A 26,325-nucleotide genomic window follows, 5' to 3' on the forward strand; every position below is an offset into this window, starting at 1 on the left:
ACTGCATATGAATTCTTATACTATGGAAATGTTAAAAGTCCTGAGAGTAGGCAATTGGACATATGAATTGTCAGAGTCATTTATCAGATTGAAGATTATGGACCACATCCAGATGCCATTGACTCTTTTCCAACAGGAATGTTCAAACTTCAGAAAACCCATGCTGGGGAGAAAACGAAAAAACGAAAGAAAGAGTAAACCGGTAAAATTAATTGACTGGTTTTCAATGAATCATTGAGGCCTCAGCATGTGGCCTTGCAAAGTTGGACCGATCAAAACCTTGTCAAGTTATTACATCAACCCTTAACGACAATGAGTCACCGACCTTCTCCAAATTTTTACGAAAATTGTGTGTAGAATAGCTGTAGCGAGATGTAGTGCTGAACCAAGCAGTCCTTCTTTTCCTCATAAAGCCCCTCGTTAGTCAAACTTGTAAGGTGAGAAGTGAGGAAACTTTTAACGAAAAGGGTGAAAAGAAGAGACAAAACACAATCAATCCAGTTGGCCCAACTTTGAATTTAGGCTTCAAAGTGCTCTTGCATCTTGCAATGAGTTCATCGGATGCCAGCAGGGTTATTAAGTGATAGAACTAAGCTAATTTCTGGTAAAATTCAATTGGAGAAGAGAAGAAAAACAACCTTTGGAAATTATTTCGTGTATGCATATATATATATATGGATTTGGAAGGACCTGTCATCTTCCTCTTTTGACATTATGTGAATCATTAATGTCAAAAAATTAAATCTTCATGTGCCATGTTAAAGTTTATTGGTGTAAATATAAAGAGTTCTCCACAATTTCATGAAATATAAAAGATTTCCGGGTACAAGGGACTCATAAATATGCTTCTTATTTGTTTTCATTATTACATCTTACGTCGCTTTACAAGTCAAGTCACCATTCTCCCTTGTAAAACCTCACAACCTAGCTATTTGCAGAGAAGAGAGAAGCAGCAGACTGGAATGGGGCTGAAGAGATCGGGTGGGGGTGGGGGTGGGGGTGGTGGTGGTGGCGGAGGAGATTCGTTTACCGTTGGATTTGGACCACAGGGCGCACGAACAACAAGCAAAAAAGCACATGACATCATTATTGACAGTTATGTATCCATCCCTGCCGTTTTTTGCCAAAATATTAATAAACGCAATTACATATGAACAAGCAAACCATTCCATCATTTATTATCCAAAAAAGTAAAAATAAAAAAATAAAAAAAAAACAGTGCATATTCTTAGTCCCCAGTCTCTACCCTACAGTCTTAAGCATTTAGTGGTCAGCTAGCCTACGTGTTCATCATTGCTTTAGTAGCCCCAAGGAGGAGGGGAAAGAGAGGGCCCATGGGAATTGGTTGGATAGTCATATGGTTCAATGTTGTGAGAGCCAAGGCGTTATCCTTTCGCTAAAAAGCTCAAGTTTCCTTTAGACGTTTGTGAAATGAACCAAATTAAAAGACAAAGAAAACCCCAAAAGTTTATATCCCCACACAAGCATGGTTACTTCGCAATGTGGAAAAGATCAGCCACTATGATGGAAAATAGGGTAAGATTTCTCATCCTAGCATTATGGCTGTTGCAAATAGTCTAGACTCTCCCACTCCTAAATCTTCTTATTATCCCATTTTATGTTAAACACTATATATAGCACATCTGTTATGTTGATGTGGGGTTAATTGCATTGTGTGATTGAAAGATCACAACTTGGGTTCGCAAATCACATATTTATATAGAAAATTGTCTCAACATTATGGTCGTTATTAGTTTTTAACAAATATTAGTTTTTAACAATGGAAAAACGAAAGTTAAAGGATAATGTTGTCTTATGACCAAACAGATTACTACTATAATTAGATGATATTTGCATTACTAGGGGTAGGGTCCTCTAAATACAATATCAGACTACATGTTAAGGTGTCTCTTTGCTTTGCAGTTATGGTAGGACATGTTCCTTCTGGATTTCATGTGATCATTGCCCTATGATTTAATTAATATAAACATGTATTGTTTGTTCACTGTCATCCTAGTTGCCCTTCTTTGGTGCAGTTCTTGATATGAATCATTACCTATCTTTGGTAAATCTAGATTCAGATACATTCAGATTTTACAGCTTGTAATTTTTATTCTGCTATTGATTTATCCTCCATTTTTGTTTTTGGTGGGCTAAAAGCTAATGAGAAGTAGAAACAAAAGAAGCAAAGATCAATACAAGTTTCCATTTTCCAGCATACATCGTACATGTGCGCTCTGCACACAACTCCTTAATGCTATACCTACCCTCTGCGCTACCGGTCTCGGGTAAATGACACCATTATCACGTTCAGTGTCCTTCTTTTTACATTTTAACGAAATATCTTTTGGTTTTCCTTATTGCTTGATTTATATGCTATCTCTTTCGTTTATACGGTCAAGTTTGGTCTACATAGAACAGGCCGATCAAGATATAGAAATGTCAGCGTCTATGCCATTATTAGGTTACAAACACCAGGGTGGGGTTAAAAGCTTAGATTATTTTTCCAAATTGATCTTTCTTGCTTCTGCTGATTGATCTAAGGCACTAACCTGACATCAGCATCAGTTTCTCTGCACTGTAGGGCTGTTCTCTGCACTATACCTGGTGGTATAGTGCTTTCTGGTAACAAAAAGTTCTTCATACAGTTTCCATGACTTATCAAAGTAAATTCTCGGCGACTTCTAATCTTCTCTTCTTTGCCAAAAAATGGGACAGCTACGGAGACTTGAGACTTCCTAATCTGCCAGCTGCATGTTTAATTGGAAATACCCATCTCTATCATTTCATTTCCATTCCTTCAGTAGTTGTGTTAGATGCAGACCTTGATCATTTCCATCCAATGGGTAATTAATTGCAAATAATAAGGGAGATTTCCACCATTGACTCTGCAATTCATCACAGCTGTCCATTCACAATCGCTGAAGTGCTATAGGATCCTTGAGGAAACATCACTCCCCCCATTCGATCAGTCACCATCATCCACAAATTATGAGATAAAAAGTTGCTGTGTTGGCATTAATGTTAATCATGCTCCAGTAAAGGGCGCTTGGAGACAAGGACAGGCATATCAAGACATCGAGCATTTCTTGTCAATTGTCATCTCTCTGTTCAAAACAACGACCCTATCACAGTCCCTTGATAATGGATCAATGAGGAAAGATGATCATAGTAAGCTTGTGTCGAAATGACAGTTAAAACCTCATAACTTTCCTTCGACAGGGTATCTGTTTAATCATAAAATAAAAACCACTCCAGTGAAAATGCAAGTTTCATGCTCCGATTTGTATTAACTTTTACCATTATTGATTACAAAAGGTTGTTCTTTTCTCCGTCAGCATTTGAACGTATGACTTGGGTCGTGGGTGCAGCCAGCATCATCTTCAGAATAAAGGTAAGCATTATTTATATCTTATCAAAGGATCATTCAGAAACAGGATAGTATGGATTTTATAGAGATTTGAGCCGAAGTGTTGATGGAATGGCCCATCCTTCGTCCTGACGTTTTACTTATGGGGAAACTATCTCCTGCAATTGAACTACGATCCAAGTTTGCTGTCAGCAGTATTAAAGAGGAGAGAAAATAAGGAACAACGTTTTCAGTCAAGAGACTTGATAACAATGGTGTGAGAGAATTCAGGACTGGGAAAATTTTTTGAAGTTCTCATTTCGTACAAGTGCTTCCTTCTCCAGATTTAGTTGTTTGATGTTCCTTTCTGCACTCTGCACTCTGCACGAAACGTTTTGGTCTGCTTCTTTTGTAGTCCTATTGTTACAGTGTCTGACAGAGCTATGCCCATGTATGAGCAGAATTCATCTGCTTTACTTCTTTTCGGAAGTTAAACTTTTAATCGCCATAGAAATGTGAATAACAATCAGAACTAATACGTAATGTTTCCTCCTATCTTAAACTGCCAGCTAGAAATGCAAAATATTTACAAAATAGAATAAAGGCTCCCTTATGTTTCTTGGGTCAGAGAAGAAACCTTTTAAGATTGTCCAGTCCAATGAACAACCAGCTTACTGAGAAATAGAGCTCTGGGATGGGATTTTCCATCTTTCAGCCTTTGTAGTACACCTATTTCATGGTATTCAATTACAGGCAAAAAGAATCAAGTTCAAGTAAAATGTTTGGACAATTAACACAGCAGGAGTGACAAACTGAGAGGGTTTTAAAAACAGGGGAGATTGCTTTGCGCTCCCTGTGGTCCACTATCGAGCAGAAGAAATTTTGGAGCAAACCCAAGAATTGCAAATAAGAGAGAGATAGAATATAGATATTATAAAATGCAATGATATCATGAGACAAAGTGCCATATTGATATTTGATCCAAGTTGTTTTCTCAAAGCAGTTTCTTGTTGGAGAATAGTTTTAGGGTTATACAATAATCAAGAGTACTTTGTTAACTTCCGGGACAGATATTAGTAGCAGTTGAGGAAAATGAAAATTGGCTTGCATTATACGGTCTTCGCTAGGACGGTAGTTGTAGTAGTAGCTTGTGCAATGCTCGAAGCTTGCCTGTACTGAGGCGGGTGTCTTAACTGTCTTCTCATGGGGTTGCTTTAGATTAAAGCAGAATCAAGTGTAGACCACTACAGGGAAAGTTTTGATTAACATAGGTTGGAGTGGTATGGTGTGCCGGGATTAGAGTAGATTAGATCAGAGTTGCTTCATCGTAAAGCAAAGCGACGCCAGTGGCAGTAATTGAAGACAGAGTCCGTGGCAAAAGCAGAGAGAAGGATTTATAAGAGAGACAGATCTCAGATGACAGACTACAGAGAAAGAGAAATGTCAATGCACAAATCATTTACCAGTTGTAGTTATGACATACAATTTTATTTATTTGTTTTTGGATTTAGGGAAGGGAATTTGAATTTTACTCTTTTGGCAAGGGAATTATGTAGTACCTACTAAATCAAATGCTTGGGTCCTAAATCGACATACTAATTAATAATATCAAAAAGTATATAGGGCTAAGTTTGTAGCAGCAAAGAAAAGCAGTCGGTTTCCCCTGTCAAAATTTGCAGCCCAAACCTTCAGGAATTGAGCAGCTACAGTTGGCAAGTGACCTATGCATACTAAGCTACTCTGTCCTCGCGTCCAAAGCGCCATCAATTTTTTTGGGAGACAACCATTCTGCATTGCACTCGCGAAAATCCAAAGTTTTCCTGCACCATCAGCCATGAGAGTGCGCATTGGTTATACACTATTTCTCACACCACACGCAATAAGCTCCAAATGGTCCAAACTCCAAATAGCTACACAATGGAATAGTTCAATACACAATGTTTAACTTAACTGATGGTAGTTCTGCCATTCTATCACATCCTAACAGGGCCTGAAATCCTGTTTCCTCTCAGAGTGAACAGGATATTTAATGCTTTTCTTTTTTTTCTAGTTCTTGGGAATTAGTTGGAAAAAAAGGAACGAGGAAATCACCAAATAAGCATAAAGAAAAATAAAGCAAACATCCTCTCATCAGAAAACATAGAATTGCAGAAAAGAGCAACTCATTCTTATCCATTGCTAATTTTCACCATGTAAATTGAAGTCAGAAAGCAACATTACGAACTTAACATCCATCCAAATTCATTTAAAAGCCAAAAGATACTTCAACTTCTTCACTTATGTCTACTAAAGTAAAAGCCTAAGCAAGTTTAAGAAAACGACCGAACCGACCTATTTTCTGGAATGCTTTTGCTCCACTACCATCTTAGATTCTTCATTAACTGAAACCAAGCTCTCCGCATAACTGTAACCTTCTACACAGAAATCAACACCATCAACTGGAAGCCTTTTCGTCCCTTCATCAACAGGATCATACAACAAAAGACTTGGATAATTCTCTCTATCGTTAACTCCTATATGTTTAATTACCACTTCACGATCTCTCCAAGTTCCCATTGGAACCAAAGTCTTTGAAAAATTCTCAATCGCAACCATTCTAGTCCAATGTTTCGACCCATCTTCACCATCACTCTGTACCCAAAACTCGAACCGATTCATATTAATACCATTAGCAGCAAAAACTAGAGGATATACAGCAATAGCCAACAATCCCATGTAAGACATAACTTTAACATTACCAAATCGAGTAACGGCTGGCAATGCTATTCTCTTAAACACCTCTCTTCCCATGTCAAAGGAAATAACAAACTTTCGATCAGCGAAATCTTGTAATCCAATGGCTAGCCAATTCAAACTACCATCAACAACGACTCCCTCTGGTACTCCACATAACAGAGTTGAGTCGAAACGTTCTTCTATTTCTTTCCAAACCCCTTCCCTCCAAGAATAAACTTCAACCCTCAAGAATGGCGACGCATCATTTCTTTTAAAAGAAACGATCCTGACTAGTTTATAATCATTGTTGAAAGAATCAAAGCCAAACCCAAGAAAGACCAACCAAATAGGGTTACTTTTGGAGGAAGTGATCAAAGGAAAAGGGAGGTGTTTAAATTGCTTAGTTCCAGGGTTCCACAAAACAAAATCAGAAGCATGACAAGGGGAAACATCGAGACAAACCAAACCGTCGACGGAACCCACGATTTTCGGCAACCGAAGTAGTGATTCTTCCAAGGGGAAATCCAAGAGCTGGCTGCGAAACTTTCGAGTCGGGTTAGTGATCAGCCAGAAACCAAATTCCGCACCATTTTGGATTCGGTAGCGGCGGATGAGAAGAGATGGGTCGGAAGCTGAGCGGCGGAGATGGGCGGCGATGACAGCAGGAGTGGAGGTGAGGTGGGCCCAGTTTTTGGAAACTAATTTGAATCGGGTCAGGGACTTGACCGGTAATCTAGAGAGTATGTCGGTGATGGTATTTTGAGGTAATGACAAAGAGGAAGCCATGATTCTCGGCCTTCTTCCTGAGCAAGAATTCATTCGGGGTCTTCTTTCCTTTTTTTCTTTTTGTTTTTTTGGGCGTTTGGGTCGACTCCCCTGGAGTTGAATTTGTGTGGAAAAAAGGAAAGTTTCTTTGGGTTGTTTAAGGATTATTAATAATGGTTTTATGAGGGGGTAAGTTTTTTTTAAAAGGATGATTATTCCTCTAATTTGAGATTATCTAACACTTAATAAACTGCAATTTTTATTGTACGAAAAAAGTTAACCTATTCGGGCCCATGAGGCCCAATATGGGTTTTACCTGGGCTTGTATTCAACCTTGTTGGGCTTAGCACAAGCAGTAGTCTTTTTTGCCCCATTTTACAATCCTAATTTTCAAGAAAAATTACAAAAAGAAAAAAAAATCATACTCCATTTTATGCCAAAAAATTATACATTTCAATACTTTCTTAGGATGTAATATACCCCTTTCTAGTTCTACCAAAATAAAATTAGATATTTACGTTTTTTTTTAATTTTATATAAAAAATTACAATATTTAAATTTGATTATAAACTTATGAATGATTTTATATCTTAAAAATGATTGAAATATCAAAACAATAAATTTAAATAATATTCAGAGTATAAATATTATAATATTTTTAAAATGTCTATCAAATAGTCGGGTTGCACTTATCCACAGTAGTTTTCCTAATTTAAATGATTGAAGATAAAATTCTAGAGCCAAAAACTAATGCCATCTCTTTTATGTAGACAAACCATTGAGGAATTTGGAGTACTTAAAATCAATGAAATTCACCTAAACAATTCACCTAAACAGCTATTTATGTTGTCAGTCACTCTCCAAACAAAGAAAGATGTTCAGACCGAGTCAAGCTGGAGCACAACAAAACTCCTTAAGCCATGGTCCAAGACTCCAGCTCCAACTGATATCTGATTCCGACAACAATGTTGAGGATACATGTTGGAAAGAATGGGTTTCACATTCTTTTAACATCTGGTTTTTCAAGTCAGTTTCTAGTATTTAGGCAGCAAAGAGATTGGAGAATTCTCAAGGTCTCAACAGGACAGACTGATTCATCAACCAATCAAATTATTATCCACAATGAAAGTGCTTTCAGATAGATTAGTTGAACTGGTGTAGTTCAACCTGACCATTAAAATTAGGGTCCCACCACTGTTCAATCCCATGAGCTCTTTTAAAACCTGGAAGTGGACTTTGATTAATTGTCAGGTAAGCTGATGGAAGAAGATGCAATGGCTCTGAATTCTTCCTCAATACGGTTGAGAAGAGACAAACAATTGAATTCTGTGTTGAGAGCCTTTCGATTTTCCCAGCTCCAATCTCCTCCATAATCTTCCTGTGTTCAAAATAACCCTTGTACTCTGAGCATATAACATCAGTTGGATTCACAAACAGGTAAGGGGTCCATGAAGATAATGCAGTAAACTGATCATCTCGCTCAGGCTTTGGCTGGCGACCCTTTATGGCAATTGCGAGGGCTGCATTGACTACACTCTTTGTGAAGCGAATCCCGTTTTTGAGTACTCGGGGCTTGAGTATTTCTACCGGGGCAGACAAGAATGGGGGATTGAAGAGGTAAGTTTCCACCAAACAACCCATCTTAGTCAAGTTCTTCCCAGCGAGCAAAGCCACAGCTGACCCGAGTGAATGTCCTGCTAACCATATGTTGGAGCCATCCGCGGTAGCCGTAGCAGCTATATCCTCCACACACTTCATGGCGAGCTGAAACCGGGAGCTTACATGAAGCCTGTTGCAGACGCATAGGAGACCTAACTTGAGATCACGTGAGATAGAGGCTGGAGCATTCAGAGTACCCCGAAATGCAATAACATGATGTGGGGCATTTTGGGGTGCTGAATAATCGCGACGAGAGAAATTGATGAATTCATATATGGCACCAAAAATGGATTGATCAACATCATCTATAAGGAGGTGGTTTAGTTGAAAATTAAAAGACTCCCACCAGGGAAGAGCGCAAGCTTGGGGCCCTTGACGATTCTCTTGGCGGTCACGTTCTAGAACATAAACGCCCTGAACCAAGCTCGCAGCGATTGATCTTCGGTGATGTTCATTTGTCCTGCGAAAATTCTCAGTCTTAATTTACAAGTTGAGAAACACTTTTTACTAATCTATTTAGAGTTAAGATATCGGTAAAACTTTAGCTTGAAGTCTCCATATCCCCGTCATGAAATGATAGCTACAGAAGAAGCTCTTACCAGTCAATAGCTGTGAGGTGTGAAGGCCCCGATAGACTGAAAATTGCACTGTCAGGGGCCATTACCTATTTTAAAATATACTGAATGAAGTAAGTGCATCAGAAAAAAAAAGACAGAAACCTTTTCTCAACTATAGACTAGCTAGACTGTAGACCATATAAGGTGGGCTAAGCAAAGCAAGAGCTTGCATCTTGGAGGACAGAAATAATTATTGGCAGAGTACGTTTCACCATTTATCTCATAACTTAAAGAAATACTCTTGCACATGCTTAAATGGTGAAATTTATTATGCTTACTTTGTTCGTGCTGCTATTTTAAAATATTTCTTACCAGATTAATGTCTATGTTCATCTTTTTTAGTTTATTTATGAGTTCGTTTCTACAAAATTCTGAAGAAGCCTATAAATATTGGGTGTTACAGTTTTCTGATATGCAGCAGCAAGTAAAAACAAATATTGTTCTGCTGTTGAAAGTTTTGTAAAATTATTAGTTTGTGCTATCAAATAAAGAGAACCATAGGAAAATAAGGATTCCGTTACAGTACAGTATATGTGATTTGGCTACGAGAACATGGCAGGGGAGATTTTAATATTATCCGAAGCTTATATGTAGGCATCTAAATCATTAAGACAAAGTATATAATAATGTTTGTTTTATCTAAACACATTAATGAGTTCAGAACCGTACCTTTAGGCCAATAAAGAAAGGTTTTCCAAGCGTAATACAATCGCTATTGGAAAATTTCATGCCATTTTTGAGCTTGTTTCCTTGGCGAGAGAGGAAGAGGCAGAGAGAGTTGCAAAACAAGTCTTGGAACATGAGCAGTATTCATGGTGGCGTGAAATTAACGAACACAGGTCTTCTTTTGGTTTTTTCTTTTTTTTTATCTATTTTTTTACATTAAATAACAGCACAAATTGGGGACCTCAAAAGTTGAAGGCAGGAATACTCCATGAGAATATTTTTTTTGGCTTTAAATCAGAGAAAGTACGTTGAAGATAAGTTTGATAAAACGAATAAAGTAAAACAATATCAATTAGAATATCGCATCAAATCGTTATCCAAGAATAAAGAGCAATTATTTAGTTCTTAACACCTGCGATCCACTCATTAAAATAGACAAATTTTCAGTGGAAAATAGAAAGTGCAAGGCCAACATTAGCAGTGTTTTGGGACCAAGTGCGATTCTCAAGCCCATCAAAGTTCCTCTGCATTGCAAAAACCATGCACAACGTATATCATTTTTTCAGAGATTAGAATGCTTCAAGCCCTATTTGAAGGTAACAAGCGTTTACATCATGGAAAAAGGAAACAGAAGATCAATCTATTTTCTTCAGTGTCTACATTAGAATAAAGGTAACAAACGAGTGGAAATTACAATACCCAGGCTCTTCCACCAATATGTCAGTGATCTAACTTTTTCCCTCTGCAGTCTACATTAGAATGAAGGTATCAAACGAGTGGAAATTACAATACCCAGGTTCTTCCACCAACATGTCAGTGATCTAACTTTTTCCCTCCGCAGTGTTCTTTTAATTAACTTGCCTTCCACTAGAGAGGTCACGCCAGAACATGGATTACCTGTACTCATGCAGTTCTGACCGACAATCAAAACTAGGATCCCACCACTGGTGAATTCCATGAGCTCGTTTGAAATCTGGAGACTGACTCAAATTAATAGTGAGATAGGCTGAAGGAAGCAGATGCAGTGGTCCTGAATCACTCTGTGCTGAACCTGACAATAGACTCCCTATAGAATTCTGTGTTGCAATCCTCTCAATTTTTCCAGCCCCAATCTCCTCCATCTTCTTCCTGTGTTCAAAATAGCCAATATACCCTGAGCATATATGATCTGCAGGATTGACAAACAGGTATGGTTTCCATGCAGAGAGTAAAAGAAATGTATTAGCTTGCTGATGCCTCTGATGGTGACCCTTCACAGCAACAGCGAGCCCAGCTTTGACTATGCTGCTTGTAATGCGAATCCCATGCTTCAACTTTTCATTCTTGATTCTTTCTACAGGGACAGACAAGAATGGGGGATTGAAGAGGTAAGTTTCAACACTATAACCCATCTTAGTCATGTTCTTCCCAGCAAGCAATGAAACAGCTGATCCAAGTGAATGGCCAACTAACCAAATACTTGAAGTTCCAGCAACAGCAATCACACTTTCCACAGCCTGCATTGCAAGCTGAAAACGGGAGCTTTCATGCAGTCTATTACGGATGCACAGGAGATCCAACTTGAGATCACGAGACCTGGAGTCTGACTTATTTATGGTGCCCCGGAAGGCAATAACATAATTTGGAGCATTTTGGGCTGAATGTTTGTTTTTGAAAGCCAAAGGCTTGAATTCATAAACGGCACCAAAAATGGAGCTATCAACATCATCTACAAGAAGATGGATCAATTGGAAATTGAAGAAGTCCCACCAAGGCGGTGCATGAGCTTGGGGGCCTTGGCGATTCTGTTGGCGGTCACGTTCTAGAATGTACACTCCCTGAACCAAGCTTGCAGCAACAGATCTTCGGTGATGAAAGTTTTTCCTGCCAAAATGCCACAAATAACATCTTACATCTACCATCAAAAGAGGCCTTTACTTTGTATTGAACAACCTCTTTTTTTAAAAAAGTATCTGCCGTTAAAAACTAATAAGGAATGTATCCAAAGTTATGCCAGCTGAGTTTCATACAGGTTAAACTTCTTGCAGTGGTAGAATGTTAATTCATAACTACATGCTTCGCAGGTTGTGGTAAAAACGTGTCCATTAGTGCAGCTTTGGCTGCAGAAATCACTGAATTTGGCCCCTTAGGATTCTGTGTGCCAACAATCCTCTGAATTTTGTCTTCCTTAGAGAAGGTAGAATGGTGAGTAAAGCATCAAGGTAACTAGCCCCAATCTTAGGCAAAAGCCCTCTTGGGGTTGAATTATCTATATTTTCTTCATACTATTCGAAATAATTTAACTGAATGAGGTCAGGTCATTAGAGACAAGGGGTTTCAGATCAGGATTAACAACTATCAGACATTATGTAGTGGATTTACGGTCTGTCACTCCATTCTCCACATCATTGGTTAGTCTGTTGACAATTTGAGAATGCTGATTCAAAGAACTCTTAAGATGCACTGTGTATCAATTGACAAATTCCAGGAGTTCAACATTTCCTACACATCCAAGTTTATCAATTGCATATTGTCTAAAATTAAAATGTAAATACACGTTAGGATTCCTACTAAACTAACTCCCTTTTATGAAAGAAAGATCTTTACCAGTCAACTGCGGTGAGGTGCAAAGGTCCAGAAAGGCAGAAAATTTCTCTCGTAGAGGCCGGCTTGTCTTGCGTTTTCACTTTCAGCTCTTCCATATATCCTCAACAAAGGAAATATGCTGCATAGCAGAAGAAGATTCCCATGATTAGTTAAATATGGAGGCACAGTGTGACTTTATGCATGAATTGCATCCAGATGATTAAGTATCATGAAAAAGTTTTCTAAATTTCTCTCTTCTTCGATGTTTTTCTCCAAATTTCAAAAAAAAAAAAAAACCCAATCTTGAATTCAAAGAGAACAAAAGGAACAAACAATTGAATTTTTTAAGCCACCAAGAGTGATGATTCTCAATCACGGACATTCAAACACTTAACCCTGCGGTGCCTGACATCACGAGAACATTGCCCCCTAATGGTACGAAAGAGAAACACACAAAATAAAAATGAGAAAGAGAGAGAGACAGAGCAAGAACTGAAGAATTTGAAAGGAAATCAGATTACGTCTACGCAAATCAATGAATATTTCCGAAGTCCCACCCATTTCACCTAATTTTTTTGGTTTCTTTTCTTTATTCTCCCCTGCGAAAGAAGAAAGAGAGAAGCAGAGGAGTCCTTTGACACAGAAGCGGCATTTGACAGAGTGGCCTTCCACGCTCGACAGATACAAGTTGCCAAAGTTTCTCTTTTTCTTGTTTTTTTCTTTTTTTGCTTTTCTTGTTTTGGCGTGTAAATCCAAAAACGGCTTACTAATAACAGGAGTCAAGGCCACATTTCAATAGAGAAAAATAAATGGAATATACGGTTGGAGGAGAACACAAAGGAAATGGGCTGATCTCAGGAAATCGGATTTGCTTTCATAGTTTAAGAAATTAGAGTTCCAGCAGCAGAACAGAATAAGACAGAAATGCCTTTCTGATTTTCCCCTAAAATCCACCCAGTAATAATTAAGGGTCCATTTGGTATCAGAGATGTAAATCACATTTCTTGCAATGTGGCTTTATTAAATTACATTAAATATTTATTTGTAATAGATCAGTACAATGTAAAATTGCAATGCAATCACATTTCATGCAATAGATGTAATGTGATTCAATCCAAAATCAATGCAATCACATTAATTGCACTCTGCAGTATTCTTAAAACAATTTTACCTTCAACTTTATTACCTTATTAAAAATATTTATTAATATTATAATTAAAATAAAAAATATTAATAAAAAATATATAATATAAGAATAAAAATTAAAATAAAAATAAATATAAAAAATTAACATTTATATATATAGTAAAACAAATTAAAATAAAATTATAATATAAAATATATAAAAAAATAAAAATAAATATATAAATTATAAAAATAAATAAAAATAAAATATATGACATTAAAATAATATTTAAGAAATGATATTATATAAAAATTAATAATATAAATATAAATATATTAAAAATAAAATATAAAAATATTATAATAATAAATAAAAATAAAATATATAACATTAAAAATATATTTAAGAAATGATATTATATAAAAATTAATAATAAAAATATAAATATATTAAAAATAAAATATAAAATATTATAATAATAAATAAAAATAAAATATATGATATTAAAAATATATTTAAGAAATAATATTATATAAAAATTAATAATAAAAAAATATAAATATATTAAACTTATATTTTAATAATTAAAAGTAATTTTGACAATTAACATTACATTTTCACTAAAAGTACTTACAAACCAAACACTGCAATATTATCTTTCCTCGTTACATTAAAACGCTGCGTTTTTGTTGTTCTTTTTTCTCATATGAACGCTGCGTTTATCGTTACGTACAAAAACCAACAGTGGAGGTGCGGGGAATCGAACCCCGTGCCTCTCGCATGCGAAGCGAGCGCTCTACCATATGAGCTACACCCCCGCATGCTTGAGGCGAAAGCAATTCCATATTTAAATTCCTTTTACAAGGCAGCCACTCATAAAATGGCAGTTCGGAGTGGTTCATTTGTAAATTTTACCAGCTACGGTGTCAATATTGAAAAAGAAGAATCGAGATTGAATTGAAATCAAAAAATGAGTGATCATTGCAAATGATCGATTACAGAAGCAAGTCCTTTTTATTTGCTTGTTTAGTACACTTTTAGTAGAAGCTAATCCTACTTTAACAGAGCCTTTAGTGCAGACCATATGCCCTAGCCAACTGCCTAAGTAACAATTAAAGGCACGTATAAGTCCCGTGCCTGTGTGCTGATACAAGGAAACGGTAAATATCAGGGAGAACCTTGCACAGACAGGATTTAGAGAAGTAGCAGCACGTTACTGGACAATGCTAGGAAGGTCAAATATCATGGCTCCAAGATATTTGACCTACATTTCTACAACGCGTAAAATCCAATTCTTTTTTTTTTTAATAAAATCTATATAAGCGCATTTATTGAACCTCCCATATATTCACTGTTGCAGAGGTAGTTAGCAAAGCTCTTTAACCAAAGTCTTTATCAATGGATATAACAGAAGTACAAGAAACTGATCAAGAAGAAGCCAAGATAGGTGCAGACAAGGCATCACCGTGGAAAGATGAAGTGCCCCTGAGTCCTGTTTCTCTCATATTTCGTGAACCCGGAACTAACTGCTGCATTATAGCGATCATAGGATGCAAGTCCAAGTTTAATCCTACCGTCGTCAAAGAGGGACTCAAGCAAACTCTGATTAACCATCCTTGTTGGATTTAGCTCTCTGGATTTTCTCCTCCTTCTCCTAATGCTTTTCCGGCTTTAACTGATATGATGAACAGGAAGTTCGAGGCCAAATAGGGTAACGAATTCGGAAACATGTGCATCCCTTTCACCATTGCTTTACACAATGATCCTTTAGATTCCCTTCGTGGAGCGAAAGCCACAGGCTACAGGAGATCGGGAAAAGCTGTCTGTTGAAGCAATATTCGCATATTTAACAAACTAATGTATATAGTCAAGTTATTTGGATCTAAGGTATTTAATTAAATTTCCCCATCAAGAAGAAATCTCTTCTGCTCTGTTTTGTTCCAATTGAACTTCTCATCATATGTTGATTCTCATATTCAATCAGAGTAAAGAGCTGAATTTCATGTAAAAATAGTAAAGCCACTGGTGGTACTGCAGCTATCGGCAGCTTTGGCCTATTGAATTATTTTCAACACTACAATACCTTTAATTGCTCCCAGTGTTTACCGCTATTCCCAGGTATATAATCCTCTATAAATTGAAACCTTCAAGGATTTTTCTTCTTTGTTCTGTCTTTGACATTCATTCTAGGGTGTATTCATAAGTAAACCTTTGTCAAAATAACAAAAATGCTAGCATATATTCATTATACTATATATATCTTCTGCTGAAATTATGAATCCTTTGTTCCCCTGTTTTTCCATTGATGTTTCATGGATAAGATGGGCATTGTCATAGCAGTTGATCCCAATGTGATTGCTTTGCGACTTTTTTGAAGAATCTCTCGAAATCTTCAAAGACGCTGTTGTAACGACGTTGCTTGCTAAGGATGCAGCTTGATTAGCCGGGGAATGAGTGCAAAATTTCTCCTCTAAACTTTCTAATATCTTATTTATTGAACAATTAGTTGTTGAATTCATTCGACAGAGAGAGAGCAGGGGCTGCCGATGCAAGTCTGTTTAAGTAGTTCGTTTTTTTTATTTAGGGTACTCACAGTTGTCAAGGAACTTGCCTCAGAAGTTCAGACTGCCGTTCTGTTGGCACTCTCTCATCATTTTATCATTCACATTTGAGGTAAAGAACACGTAAAACTCACGTTGGAGGTGAGGGCGGTGAATTGTACTGCGTGCCGCAAAATACGTAAAACTCACGCTGGAGGTGCGGGAAATCGAACCCCGTGCCTCTCGCATGCAAAGCGAGCGCTCTACCATATGAGCTACACCCCCGCCCACCTGTCTGCTGGCCGCGCAATATAATATTTAACCAATAACAATGTAAGAGTCAAAAATCCATCCAGATGAGGTGAAACGAAAGATCAAAAATATCAGAAAATAGCACTGATAGAGTAGAGTTAGAGAAGAAATAACGGACTAACTACATGCACAATTATTTACCAGGAATAAAATTTTCATGGCTAAAGGAATGGACAGTGCAGCACCGCGTTCCATTGTCTCAATTTTACAGGTAACTTAAGCAATACTCAAATTCAATGGCTCCTCTCTGAGTCGAAAGCCTTGAATTTTTGGCGACAAGTGAAATCCCCAGCCAGCTCACCATCCTAGACCACGACCTACTTCTTGTTAAAGTTTTTCCTTTTGATTTTCACAATCCTATGACCACGCCTGTCCTGATCTATATAAGCTCATTTATTCAACCTCCTCCTCCTCCTCCTCCTCCTTTCAGTTCCAAAGCTCTTTCACCAAAGTCTTATATCCATGAATTCAACAGAAATACAAGAACTTGATCAAGTGGAAGCCAAGATAGGTACGGACATGGCAACACCGGTATCGAAGGATGAAGTGCCCTTGAGTCCTGGTTCTCTGATTTTTCTTGAACCGGGTATTAACTGCTGCGTTATAGCGATTCTGGGATGGAAGTCCAAGCCTGATCCTGCTGTCATCAAAGAGGGACTAAAGCAGACTCTGATTAAGCACCCTTGTTTCTCCAGCAAGCTGGTAAGAAATCATACTAATACCTTATTCTGTAGAACTAATCTTGCATATGATCTTTTCCTCTTGTTAGTCTTGGTTTCTCTTCGTCTTCATTGCCTTTCTTTGGTATTCGAATAAACAATAAAGAATTATCAGCTGTTGCATCGCATGTTTTGTTGTAAAACTAAACCACATGATAGTGATATATATTTTTTATTATAGCTTAGTGTAATAGATCAGGTAAATTTATCGCTCGGGAAAAGGGGTGTATCTTCATCTGCTTTTGACTTGTAAAACCCTGCTGGGCAAACAATGTAGAAAAACAGAAGAATGGAGAAGATATTATGTATACATATATTTAATTTATAAATAAGTATTATTATAACTTATAATATATTTTATTTATATAATTATATTTAATAACTTTATTAATTATCACCTTACATGTTATAATATATTGTTTATAATTAGTTATTATTTATACAAATTTTGATATAAAACATTTTAACATATAATGTGTATCATTAATTATATATATAATAAAATAATATATTATATATACATACATATATTTAATTATATATAAGTATTACTATAACTTATAATAAACTTTATTTGTATAATTACATTTAATAAGTTTATTAGTTATTATCTTAGATTTTTAACATATTGTTTATAATTAGTTATTATTTATACAAATTTTGATATAAAACATTATAACATATAAATTATATTATTAATTATATATATATAATTATGGATGCAATTTATAAATTTTAATATTATAATTTGTAAAATAAAAGTAATAAAATTTTGATCTATTGATCTAAAATCGAATTAACCAAACCAATTTTATATTTGATTAGTTTGGTCTTTTTTTATATTTAGTTGGTATTGGTCGGGTTTTTAAAAATGATTGATCCATTTGGTCTTTAAGTATAGTGGATCAAACCATCCAATCAACCTGTTTGCTCACCCCTACACGTTAGTTGTCACATGCCGAGACATATACCAAGTGGTTACATGTTAGTTGTCACACATCGAGACATGAATTACCTAACTACATGTGATGGCATGATTTATCTCAACAATAGTTCATACAGGTTAAAGTATACTCTATCAAATTTGAATCACTTACAAACTCAACAAAAGATATAATCCTTAATTTTTCAATATCGTAGTGATTTTTTATTTAATTATGATAAATGCTAAAAAAAATTATGCCTGCAAACACTTATAGAAAAAGATTTATAATTAATGTATTAACTATTATTGAATTTTATGTGTTTCAATTCATACATGAGAGCTGACTACAAGTGTACCTGCTTTCTTGACAATAATATTAATAGATGATGAAGAGTGGTAAAAAGAGATGGATTCAGACACAAGTAAATGTGGACAATCATGTTATACTCCCTGAAGTAGACACGGAAATGGAATCCCCAAGCCAATTTATTGAAGACTACGTCTCCTATCTCACCAGAATTCCTCTCGACTTGTCCAAACCATTATGGGAGCTTCACCTTGTCAACCTGAAAACCCCGGAGGCAGAGGCTGTTGGCATCTTCCGGATCCACCATTCAATTGGTGATGGCATGTCTCTCATTTCTCTTCTACTTGCTAGTTGCCGGAAGTCATCCGACCCGGAAGCCTTGCCTACCATTCCAAAGCAAAAACAGGCAGATTCAAGACACCCGCGTCCGCATGGTTTTTTTCGGTTATTCTTGGCTATTTGGTCAGTGTTAAGGTTAATTTTGAACACCATTGTAGACCTTCTGCTATTTGTGGCAACAGTTGTATTTTTGAAAGATACGAAGACTCCTCTTAAAGGTTCCTCTGGCGTTGAGCAAAACCCTAAGAAGATTGTGCACCGGACTGTGAGTTTGGATGACATAAAACTAGTGAAGAATGCGATGGGCATGGTACATTTCATTCGATAATTCTTTTAGTTACGATTTTCTTGAAGATCATGCCCTTAATTTCCCAATGTTTTTTTTTTTTTTTTTTTTTTTTTTGTCTTTTCACTTATGTTACCAGACCGTTAACGATGTCATAATGGGAGTAACACAAGCTGGTCTCTCACGATATCTAAATCGCAAATATGGTGAGTTTCTTCTATATACTCCATAAACGCAGATGATGACATGAGGGTATATAGTAGTAATTCTAAAATTTACTCTTTTCTCGACCGTGGATAAAGGACTCTTTACTTTATTAATGAGCAGGTGAAGTTGATAGAGGCAAGGGTGCGGAGCAGAAGTCAAATCACCTTCCCAGAAACATCTGCCTAAGGGCAACTTCTTTGGTGAATATCAGACAAACTGGCGGCATCCAGGTGAGTTTTCTCCCTTCCTTTTTCAAAGCAAATGAAAAGGCTAGGGATGAGCACAGGTAGATTGAATTGTTTAGTCCATTATACTTAAAAATTAAATTGACTCATTAATTTTAAAAAAATTAATCAAAACCAATCAAATATAAAGAAAGATCAAACTGTTTAAATATAAAATTGATTTAATTAATCCGGTTTTAGACCAATGGATCAAAATTTTATCACTTTTTTATTACAAACTATAATATTAAAATTTATAAATTTCATTTATAATTATATATATATGAAATTAATGATATAACTTATATATTAAAATATTTTATATCAAAGTTTGTATAAATAATAATTAATTATAAATAATATGCTATAAAATCAAAGGTTAATAGTTAATAAACTTATTCAATGTAATAATATAAATAAAATTTATTATAAGTTATAATAATGATTATGTATAAATTAAATATATGTATATATATAAAATATATTACTTTATTATATATATAAAATTAATGATATAAATTATATGTTAAAATATTTTATATCAATGTTTTATAAAATTATATGTTTTATAATTAATAAAATTATTAAGTGTAATCATATAAATAAAGTTTATTATAAATTATAATAAAGCTTATCTATAAATTAAATATATGTATATATAATTTATTTATATAATTATATATATTCATAATATTTTATATTACGAGATATTACTAAAATGTAATAATTATAATATATTACTATGTAGGATATTTACTATCATATATTATAATATAACATATAACTTATACTATTTAAAATATATAATTTGTAATTTTACATTAATACAAATTTATAAGTAAATAAATATATATCTAATATTAAATTACTATGATTATAATATATATATATGTATAATACCTTAATATATTTTAAGTATATTATTTATTAAGTTTACTCTTAATTCTTCTTAATATATATAAAAATATTTTATATATTAATATATATATAAATATATACAAAATTAGTTTGGTTTTTAGGTGGATTGTTTCAAAAATTTTAAAACCGATAACTAATCAAAAAGTCAATTGAATCTAATATTATGGTTCAATTGATCCAATGAACCAATTAGATCAAATCATTTTATCCAAATCGCATTAGATTTTGATGAATAATTAATCTGAATTGATTTTGCACACCTCAAAAAAAAATTGAATATGCATTTTAGAATTTTCTTGTCTTTTTTCGATAGTGTTATCTTTTTACAATGATTTAAATTCCTTGGAAATGCTTTCTTCTTCTTCTAATGCTTCTCATTGGACAGGCTTTGGCTGATATGATGAACAAGAAATCCAAGGTCAAGTGGGGTAATCAAATCGGATACATTTGCATCCCTTTCACCATTGCTTTGAGAAATGATCCTTTAGATTACCTTCGCGGAGCTAAAGCTGCAGGAGATCGGAAAAAGCAATCTCTTGAAGCTATATGCACACATTTGACGAACAAATGCGTAGTCAAGTTATTTGGATCTAAGGTATGATTAAAATTTCCCTTCATTTTCTCGAGCAGAATCTCTTCTAATTTACTCAGAGCAAAAACTGAATTTCATGTAAATATAGCAAAGCCATTGGTGGAAGCATAACGATTTGGTTACTGCAGCTATCGGCAGCTTTGGTGTATAGGGTCGTGTTCAACACTACGATGACGCTTTCAAATGTAGCTGGACCAGTAGAAGAAATTAGCTTTTATGGTCATCCAATAGCTTTCATTGCTCCCAGTGTTTACGGCCATCCTCAGGTATATAATCCTCGACAAATTGAAACCTTGGAGGATTTTTCTTCTCTTTGACATTCATTCTAGCCTATATTCATCAATAAACTAGCATATACTCATTAATATTATATAATATATATATATATATATATATATCGTCTAAAACTTAGTACCCTTCTGCTGAAATAATGAATCCTTTGTTCCCCTTCTTTTTCCATTGTTGTTGCAGGCTTTGACATGTCATTTTCAGAGCTACGTGAACAAGATGAGCATTGTTCTAGCAGTTGACCCAAATGTGATTCCTGACCCTCATCTACTTTGCGACGATTTAGAAGAATCTCTCAAAATCTTCAAGGACGCTGTTGTGCTTGCTAAGGATGCATCTTGATTAGCCGGGGAATCAGTTCAAAATTTCTCCCCTACACTTCCTAAGATCGAAATTGTTGAAAAGAGAGAGCGCATGGGTTGCCAATATAAAATTTGTTACTTGATTTTGTTTAAAATTTAATCCAAAGTCGTCGAGTGAATAAAGCGATCATGAGGCTCCATAGCCTCAGTTACATGGAAAGTATGTGAAGTCATCAAATCGTCTTTACTTGTATTTCCATATGTAAGAAGACAACCATGTTACCCATGGCATGCCTCAGAGACTGTGTTCCTGGCAGATTGCATATGATAGTATAATGATTTGAAGAAATCTCAAAGATTGCGAGGCTACCTTAGTTAAAATATTTGAGTTTTGGAGTAAGTTTTTATCCGGTGAGAATTACTGAGCTGGCTTTGACTTGTCTCACCACATGGTGAACATTTATTGAGGCCTAAAGGGGCGCCATGAGACCATGACTCCCCTCAAACCCAGTTTAATCATTTATTTAAACGACTTTTCCATTTTCTAAACTAATAATCTTGGTGATGAATCTGTGGCAAATTTCGGTTGAAGTAAACTAACAAGAAAAATTAAATTAACCGTCATTCGCTTTCCTAATTTATTCAATTTCTTTGATGTTTCAATCCGTATACCTTCTAATTTAACTAGTTTCCATTTTCTTGGTTAATTGGGACAAGTAAAAGTTTTCCCTTTTCTGAGTTGGGTTTTAGTACAAATAGAGGTAGAGATTTATCAAGTGGCTGGTTTTTTCGATTTGGAAGTGTTTTTTATTAATTATGACATAACCAAAGTATTTTCCCAAATAATGTGTTATTGGCACTATAAGATTTTTCTTTTCTTTCAAGTTTCAACACAGGACGTTTACTTTTGTCTTTCTTTGGTAAAAAGGACAGACCCTAGTGTTCACAGCAAGAGGAGGAAACTTTAATCAGCCATTCGGCCTCTCTTAATGTGGAAGTTACCCAATAGCCCAATAGGATAGAAAGCTTTTAGCTATTCTAAAATTCTCTACTAGGGAAAGAAGACCTATATTAAGCAAGGTATGAGAAATTGTTATGTTGTTAATAAAAACTAGTAAAATGTTCAATAAATAATGCATGCTTTTAGACAAAAGAAAAAAAAGAAAAATATATTGTTAAAAAAACAAAAAAAAATTGTCAATGAACACATCATAATTTGATAGTTTATATGATTTGACTTGATTAAAAAAAATTATTATTATCACATATACGAATAGTAATCTTAAAATGTTCACTATTTGAACTCAATTATTAGTAATAGTTTTTAATATATTATTTTTTATAATCAATGTAATATTTATTAAATTCATTAATTATTTTAAACATAATTATCAAATCATTAAACAAATTTAAATTCAAATATTTAATGAGTAATGCAATGTTCGAATGGGAATTTGAATCACAATTTCAAATTTGAATAAAATATTTATAAGATTTGAAAATGCTGACAAATAATAAAAATCGAGATAAAATATTTAAAAAATGATAAATGCCCTCTGAATTGATATCTTAAAAAAGTGAAAAATCTTGAGTGTGAACGGTGGTAACATTTATAATAATTTAGAGATAAATGAGGGACGTTTTAGCAAATATAGGAAAGCGAGGTTCTGGAACTCTCGGGTTGAAATCTGGGAACTTCTGTCCTCTCCTGTCCGTATGTAAGCCCTGACGGCACTCCAACAGTCGACCACACGTAAACACTCCCCGGCACCTGAGCCAGACTCATTTTAACTAGTCATCATGGCAATAATCTCCGACTACCAAGAAGAGGAAGCGAAACCCTCGACTTCTTCATCGCCGCCTCGTAAACCCGTGTCGTTTAACGCGAGCTTGGATCCGTCGAATCCTGTAGGGTTTTTGAAAGGTTTTCGATTTTCTGGGGAAAGAGACTGATTTTCTTCGAAAAGAGAACGTCGATAAGGAGATCGCGGCGATGGTGACGGTTGCGAAGGAGAAGAGCAAGAAGAAGGTTGAAGAGGTAGCGCCGAAGGTGGAGTTAAAGAAGAAGGAAGTGAAGGAAGAGAAGGAGTTCAAGAAAGAAGTGAACAAGGAGCCAATGGACCTCGATAAAAAGGATAATAAGAAGGAGGAAGAGACTAGCTCTGGCTTGGGAGGTTCAAATTTCTTAATTTTTAAATTTCTTATTACTATTATTTATTTATTTATTTTAAATGCGATTATGCAAGGCTAATTGATGAGAAATTTGGGGAAAGACGGAAACTTGAGGCTTTCCTGTTTGAAAGTAATATAAGCTGAAGTCTGCATTTCTAAATGTTTGTTTCCTATTGTGTGTTTAAGCTTTGGTGATAACAAATGTTTAAGAAAATGCTTAAAATATTTGTGGGTGGTTAAAAACAATGTTTAAAAGGAGAAAGGTTTTGTATTTTTGGATTCTTTTGGTTTGAATTTGTGTCTATAGCTTGGTTTGCCTGTGTTTGTGAGGAATGAAGTGAAGAAAAGTAACATCCTTTTTTCTGTACTGAAACTTGACTGGAGGCTCTTGTATTTTGTATACGGCAAGCAAAATCCCATGTTAAGCAGGCTCGAGCCCAGTTTCAAGCTTTGAGTTTCTAGTCAAGGTTGAGTTTGTTCTACTAATGATGTAATGCTTCTGCTCAGGTCCCTCTATTTTTGTCATGGCGGTATGATAAGTGAATGTCTATCACTGAAAATAAAGTTACTAGTTGTACTTGGGTGTGAGTGTTTATTTCTTATTCTTTGGTTTGTAACTAGTTATTTTGTTTTCTAGAGAATACATGGAAATATGTTGGGTGGAAAAATTTTGTCCCTATACGTTTTGGTGTAAGCAGGGAGCTTGATTGAGTGAAGCTTAATGATTGCTTGGTGTAAGTAGGGGTTGGTTGGTTTCCTTTTCGCTGTGCTTGGCATTCACCTAAAACCTTTTTAACAGCTTTTGGAAATGTGTTGGTAAAAGATTTTAACTAAAACCAATGTTTGGAAATTGAGGTGGGTATGTAGGAAACAGATGTTATACTTTGGTTCAATCACTTACCAAATGTTGAACCTTCTGTAGGTTCTGCTAGCCTTGGATGTTGTAGATAGCTCTAGAGCTACAATGTTTGTGTAATCTTTTCCTTATATGTTAAATTTTATAGTTTTCCCTATCTCCATATTTCTGTGGCTGTGGGTATGTTGGTTCGTGTACATGTGCATTCTCAAAATTGGGGCTAATGGTAAGTGTAAATGGTATATTTTATTATAATGGTGGTGTTCTGTTAATTCCATCAGATGTTTGGCTATGAAGAGATATAAACGCTGTTGAATGCTGGAAAAAGGACTTCTTTAGTTTCTTCTTGTGGGAGGGGGGGGGGGGGGGGGGGTGTTGTGTTGCATGCCAGTTGGTGTTAATATATGATTAGGTATGGCATGGGAGATTTTGAAATTGATACTGTTAGATGCATGTGAAAGTGAAAACTAAATACTAGTTAGATTACTGACTGTCATGGATTTACCTTTTCTTAAAATGTTTGAACAGTTCCAAACAAAGGCAATGTCTTGATCTGGAGAAATACTCTTGGACACAGACCCTGCAGAGGTTACTGTTATGTTCCAGTTCCTAGTGGAACAAGATCAAGGTTTGTTGTGTGCGAGATAAAAAAGAACCATCTAAAAGTTGGACTCAAGGGCCATCCCCCTGTTATTGATGTAAGTTAGTGCATATGCCATCAAATAGGTCCTAGTTGGTTTACATCCAAATAACATTTTTTTTTTTTTGCAGGGGGAGCTTTTCCAGCCTGTCAAACCTGATGATTGTTATTGGAGCATAGGTATGTTATCTTAAAGAAAATGAGAGAAAATACTGCAAATCAGACACTTCTTTTAGCTTTTTCCATTGTTCTCCTATAGCCAGTGTTTACAAGTTGCAATTATTAAGTTATTGCTAGTACCATTGTGGATATCTGCAGTTGTATTAGTATAGTAACAATGTTGGGTGCCCCATGTGCTAAATTTTTAATTAGAGTTGTGAATTAGTTAAAGAATTGAGCTTTGTAGTTTATACCTATAAATGTCCAAATATTTTTGAAAGTGGTGGCATTAGAATTAATGCAATTTCTTTATGCGCAGAATTTGCTTAACTGTTATAAAAATGAATTCTATTTTATGACCTATTAATTTTTGAAAACCAGTTTTTATTTGTTTTATAGTGATACAAACTTACTCATTTATTTTAAACTCCATTTTAGTAAAATCTTTGGCCATATCTGAAATCAATTTTCTAGCTTTGATTGAGATTGGTTCTCATTTTCTCCCCTAGTTTTGTTTTCTTTCATTTTATGCAAATTACTTGTAATTTATGCATAAATGCTTTTGAATATTTTTTTTTTTTGGTTGAGAGAAAAGAGGTTTATATTTTTGTTAATTTTATATTGCATTTCAGTCTTGTAACATTTAAAATTCACTTGGTATCACTGTTTTTCCATGACTGTATCTTTGTATTGTTGATCAATTATTTATACCTGATTATAGAAGGCAATTTTTTTTCAAGATTGTTTATATCATGCCATTGCAATTGTGATACTGAAAGTCCATTTAAGTTTATACTTTTGTGGAAATGAACTAATACCTTTTGTGGAAATGAACTAATACCTTTTGCAATTCTACAAACATATTGCTAATGGATAACAATATTCCCACACTTCTTGTAGAGGATAATTGTTCCCTCTCCATCCTTTTGACAAAGCACAACCAAATGGAGTGGTGGAAATCATTGGTAAAAGGAGATCCTGAAATTGACACTCAGAAAGTTGAACCAGAGAACAGCAAACTATCTGACTTAGATCCAGAAACACGACAAACTGTGGAGAAGATGATGGTAATTAGTT

At 35.1% G+C, this 26,325-nt stretch overlaps 5 protein-coding genes and 2 non-coding genes across 12 annotated transcripts in view; 2 read left to right on the top strand and 5 right to left on the bottom strand.

Moving 5' to 3' along the window:
* Positions 1-4,316: 4,316 nt before the first annotated feature.
* Positions 4,317-6,994, bottom strand: LOC110411738 (F-box/kelch-repeat protein At3g23880-like). Its single transcript, XM_021422042.2, has 2 exons — positions 5,681-6,994; positions 4,317-5,169 (listed from the first exon to the last, which is right to left on the bottom strand). The coding sequence occupies exon 1, from the start codon at positions 6,881-6,883 to the stop codon at positions 5,681-5,683; it is 1,203 nt and encodes a 400-aa protein (XP_021277717.1). The 5' UTR covers positions 6,884-6,994; the 3' UTR covers positions 4,317-5,169.
* A 518-nt stretch (positions 6,995-7,512) lies between these two features.
* Positions 7,513-9,948, bottom strand: LOC110418435 (GDSL esterase/lipase At4g10955-like). The gene is made up of 3 exons (XM_021431163.1): positions 9,775-9,948; positions 9,088-9,152; positions 7,513-8,948 (listed from the first exon to the last, which is right to left on the bottom strand). Exons 1-3 carry the CDS (start codon positions 9,904-9,906, stop codon positions 7,973-7,975), a joined length of 1,173 nt encoding a protein of 390 aa, XP_021286838.1. The 5' UTR covers positions 9,907-9,948; the 3' UTR covers positions 7,513-7,972.
* A 435-nt stretch (positions 9,949-10,383) lies between these two features.
* Positions 10,384-13,168, bottom strand: LOC110411965 (GDSL esterase/lipase At4g10955-like). Of its 6 annotated transcripts, none has more exons than XM_021422389.1 (4): positions 12,903-13,168; positions 12,717-12,765; positions 12,358-12,475; positions 10,384-11,634 (listed from the first exon to the last, which is right to left on the bottom strand). In XM_021422389.1, exons 3-4 carry the CDS (start codon positions 12,450-12,452, stop codon positions 10,665-10,667), a joined length of 1,065 nt encoding a protein of 354 aa, XP_021278064.1. In that variant the 5' UTR covers positions 12,453-12,475; positions 12,717-12,765; positions 12,903-13,168; the 3' UTR covers positions 10,384-10,664. The 6 variants fall into 6 exon arrangements, with proteins under 6 accessions (XP_021278064.1, XP_021278054.1, XP_021278030.1 ...); XM_021422379.1 differs by having other exon boundaries at positions 12,670-12,765; XM_021422355.1 differs by having other exon boundaries at positions 12,858-13,168.
* A 1,039-nt stretch (positions 13,169-14,207) lies between these two features.
* Positions 14,208-14,280, bottom strand: TRNAA-CGC (transfer RNA alanine (anticodon CGC)). The gene has a single exon. It is a non-coding gene; the product is annotated as a tRNA-Ala (tRNA).
* Positions 14,281-16,214: 1,934 nt separating this feature from the next.
* TRNAA-UGC (transfer RNA alanine (anticodon UGC)) lies at positions 16,215-16,287 on the bottom strand. Its single transcript has one exon. It is a non-coding gene; the product is annotated as a tRNA-Ala (tRNA).
* Positions 16,288-16,628: 341 nt separating this feature from the next.
* Positions 16,629-21,770, top strand: FOP1 (O-acyltransferase (WSD1-like) family protein). Its single transcript, XM_021441558.2, has 7 exons — positions 16,629-17,016; positions 18,342-18,914; positions 19,030-19,096; positions 19,218-19,327; positions 20,625-20,834; positions 20,960-21,097; positions 21,303-21,770. Exons 1-7 carry the CDS (start codon positions 16,777-16,779, stop codon positions 21,459-21,461), a joined length of 1,497 nt encoding a protein of 498 aa, XP_021297233.1. The 5' UTR covers positions 16,629-16,776; the 3' UTR covers positions 21,462-21,770.
* Positions 21,771-23,080: 1,310 nt separating this feature from the next.
* Positions 23,081-26,325, top strand: part of BOB1 (HSP20-like chaperones superfamily protein) — a 3,995-nt gene continuing 750 nt past the window's right edge. The window contains 7 exon segments of the mRNA XM_021442435.1: positions 23,081-23,340; positions 23,342-23,595; positions 24,978-24,992; positions 24,995-25,046; positions 25,048-25,147; positions 25,221-25,269; positions 26,149-26,315. Coding sequence (XP_021298110.1) covers positions 23,222-23,340; positions 23,342-23,595; positions 24,978-24,992; positions 24,995-25,046; positions 25,048-25,147; positions 25,221-25,269; positions 26,149-26,315 — 756 coding nt within the window. The 5' untranslated portion in view covers positions 23,081-23,221.

The sequence above is a fragment of the Theobroma umbraticum genome, unplaced genomic scaffold (assembly GCF_002168275.2).
Source record: "Theobroma umbraticum cultivar Fairchild unplaced genomic scaffold, ASM216827v3 scaffold_30.0, whole genome shotgun sequence".
Lineage (NCBI taxonomy): Eukaryota > Viridiplantae > Streptophyta > Magnoliopsida > Malvales > Malvaceae > Theobroma > Theobroma umbraticum.

Bases quoted from the DNA above. Each gene is read 5' to 3' on its own strand.
- LOC110418435 (XM_021431163.1), bottom strand. From the start codon at position 9,906: ATGTTCCAAGACTTGTTTTGCAACTCTCTCTGCCTCTTCCTCTCTCGC. The intron at 9,153-9,774 runs GTACGGTTCTGA...ATTTTAAAATAG, and splicing joins CTTTCTTTATTGGCCTAAAG to GTAATGGCCCCTGACAGTGC. The intron at 8,949-9,087 runs GTAAGAGCTTCT...GAATTTTCGCAG, and splicing joins CACCTCACAGCTATTGACTG to GACAAATGAACATCACCGAA.
- LOC110411738 (XM_021422042.2), bottom strand. From the start codon at position 6,883: ATGAATTCTTGCTCAGGAAGAAGGCCGAGAATCATGGCTTCCTCTTTG.
- LOC110411965 (XM_021422389.1), bottom strand. From the start codon at position 12,452: ATGGAAGAGCTGAAAGTGAAAACGCAAGACAAGCCGGCCTCTACGAGA. The intron at 11,635-12,357 runs GTAAAGATCTTT...GCATTTTGGCAG, and splicing joins CACCTCACCGCAGTTGACTG to GAAAAACTTTCATCACCGAA.
- FOP1 (XM_021441558.2), top strand. From the start codon at position 16,777: ATGAATTCAACAGAAATACAAGAACTTGATCAAGTGGAAGCCAAGATA. The intron at 17,017-18,341 runs GTAAGAAATCAT...TAATATTAATAG, and splicing joins CTTGTTTCTCCAGCAAGCTG to ATGATGAAGAGTGGTAAAAA. The intron at 19,328-20,624 runs GTGAGTTTTCTC...CTCATTGGACAG, and splicing joins GACAAACTGGCGGCATCCAG to GCTTTGGCTGATATGATGAA.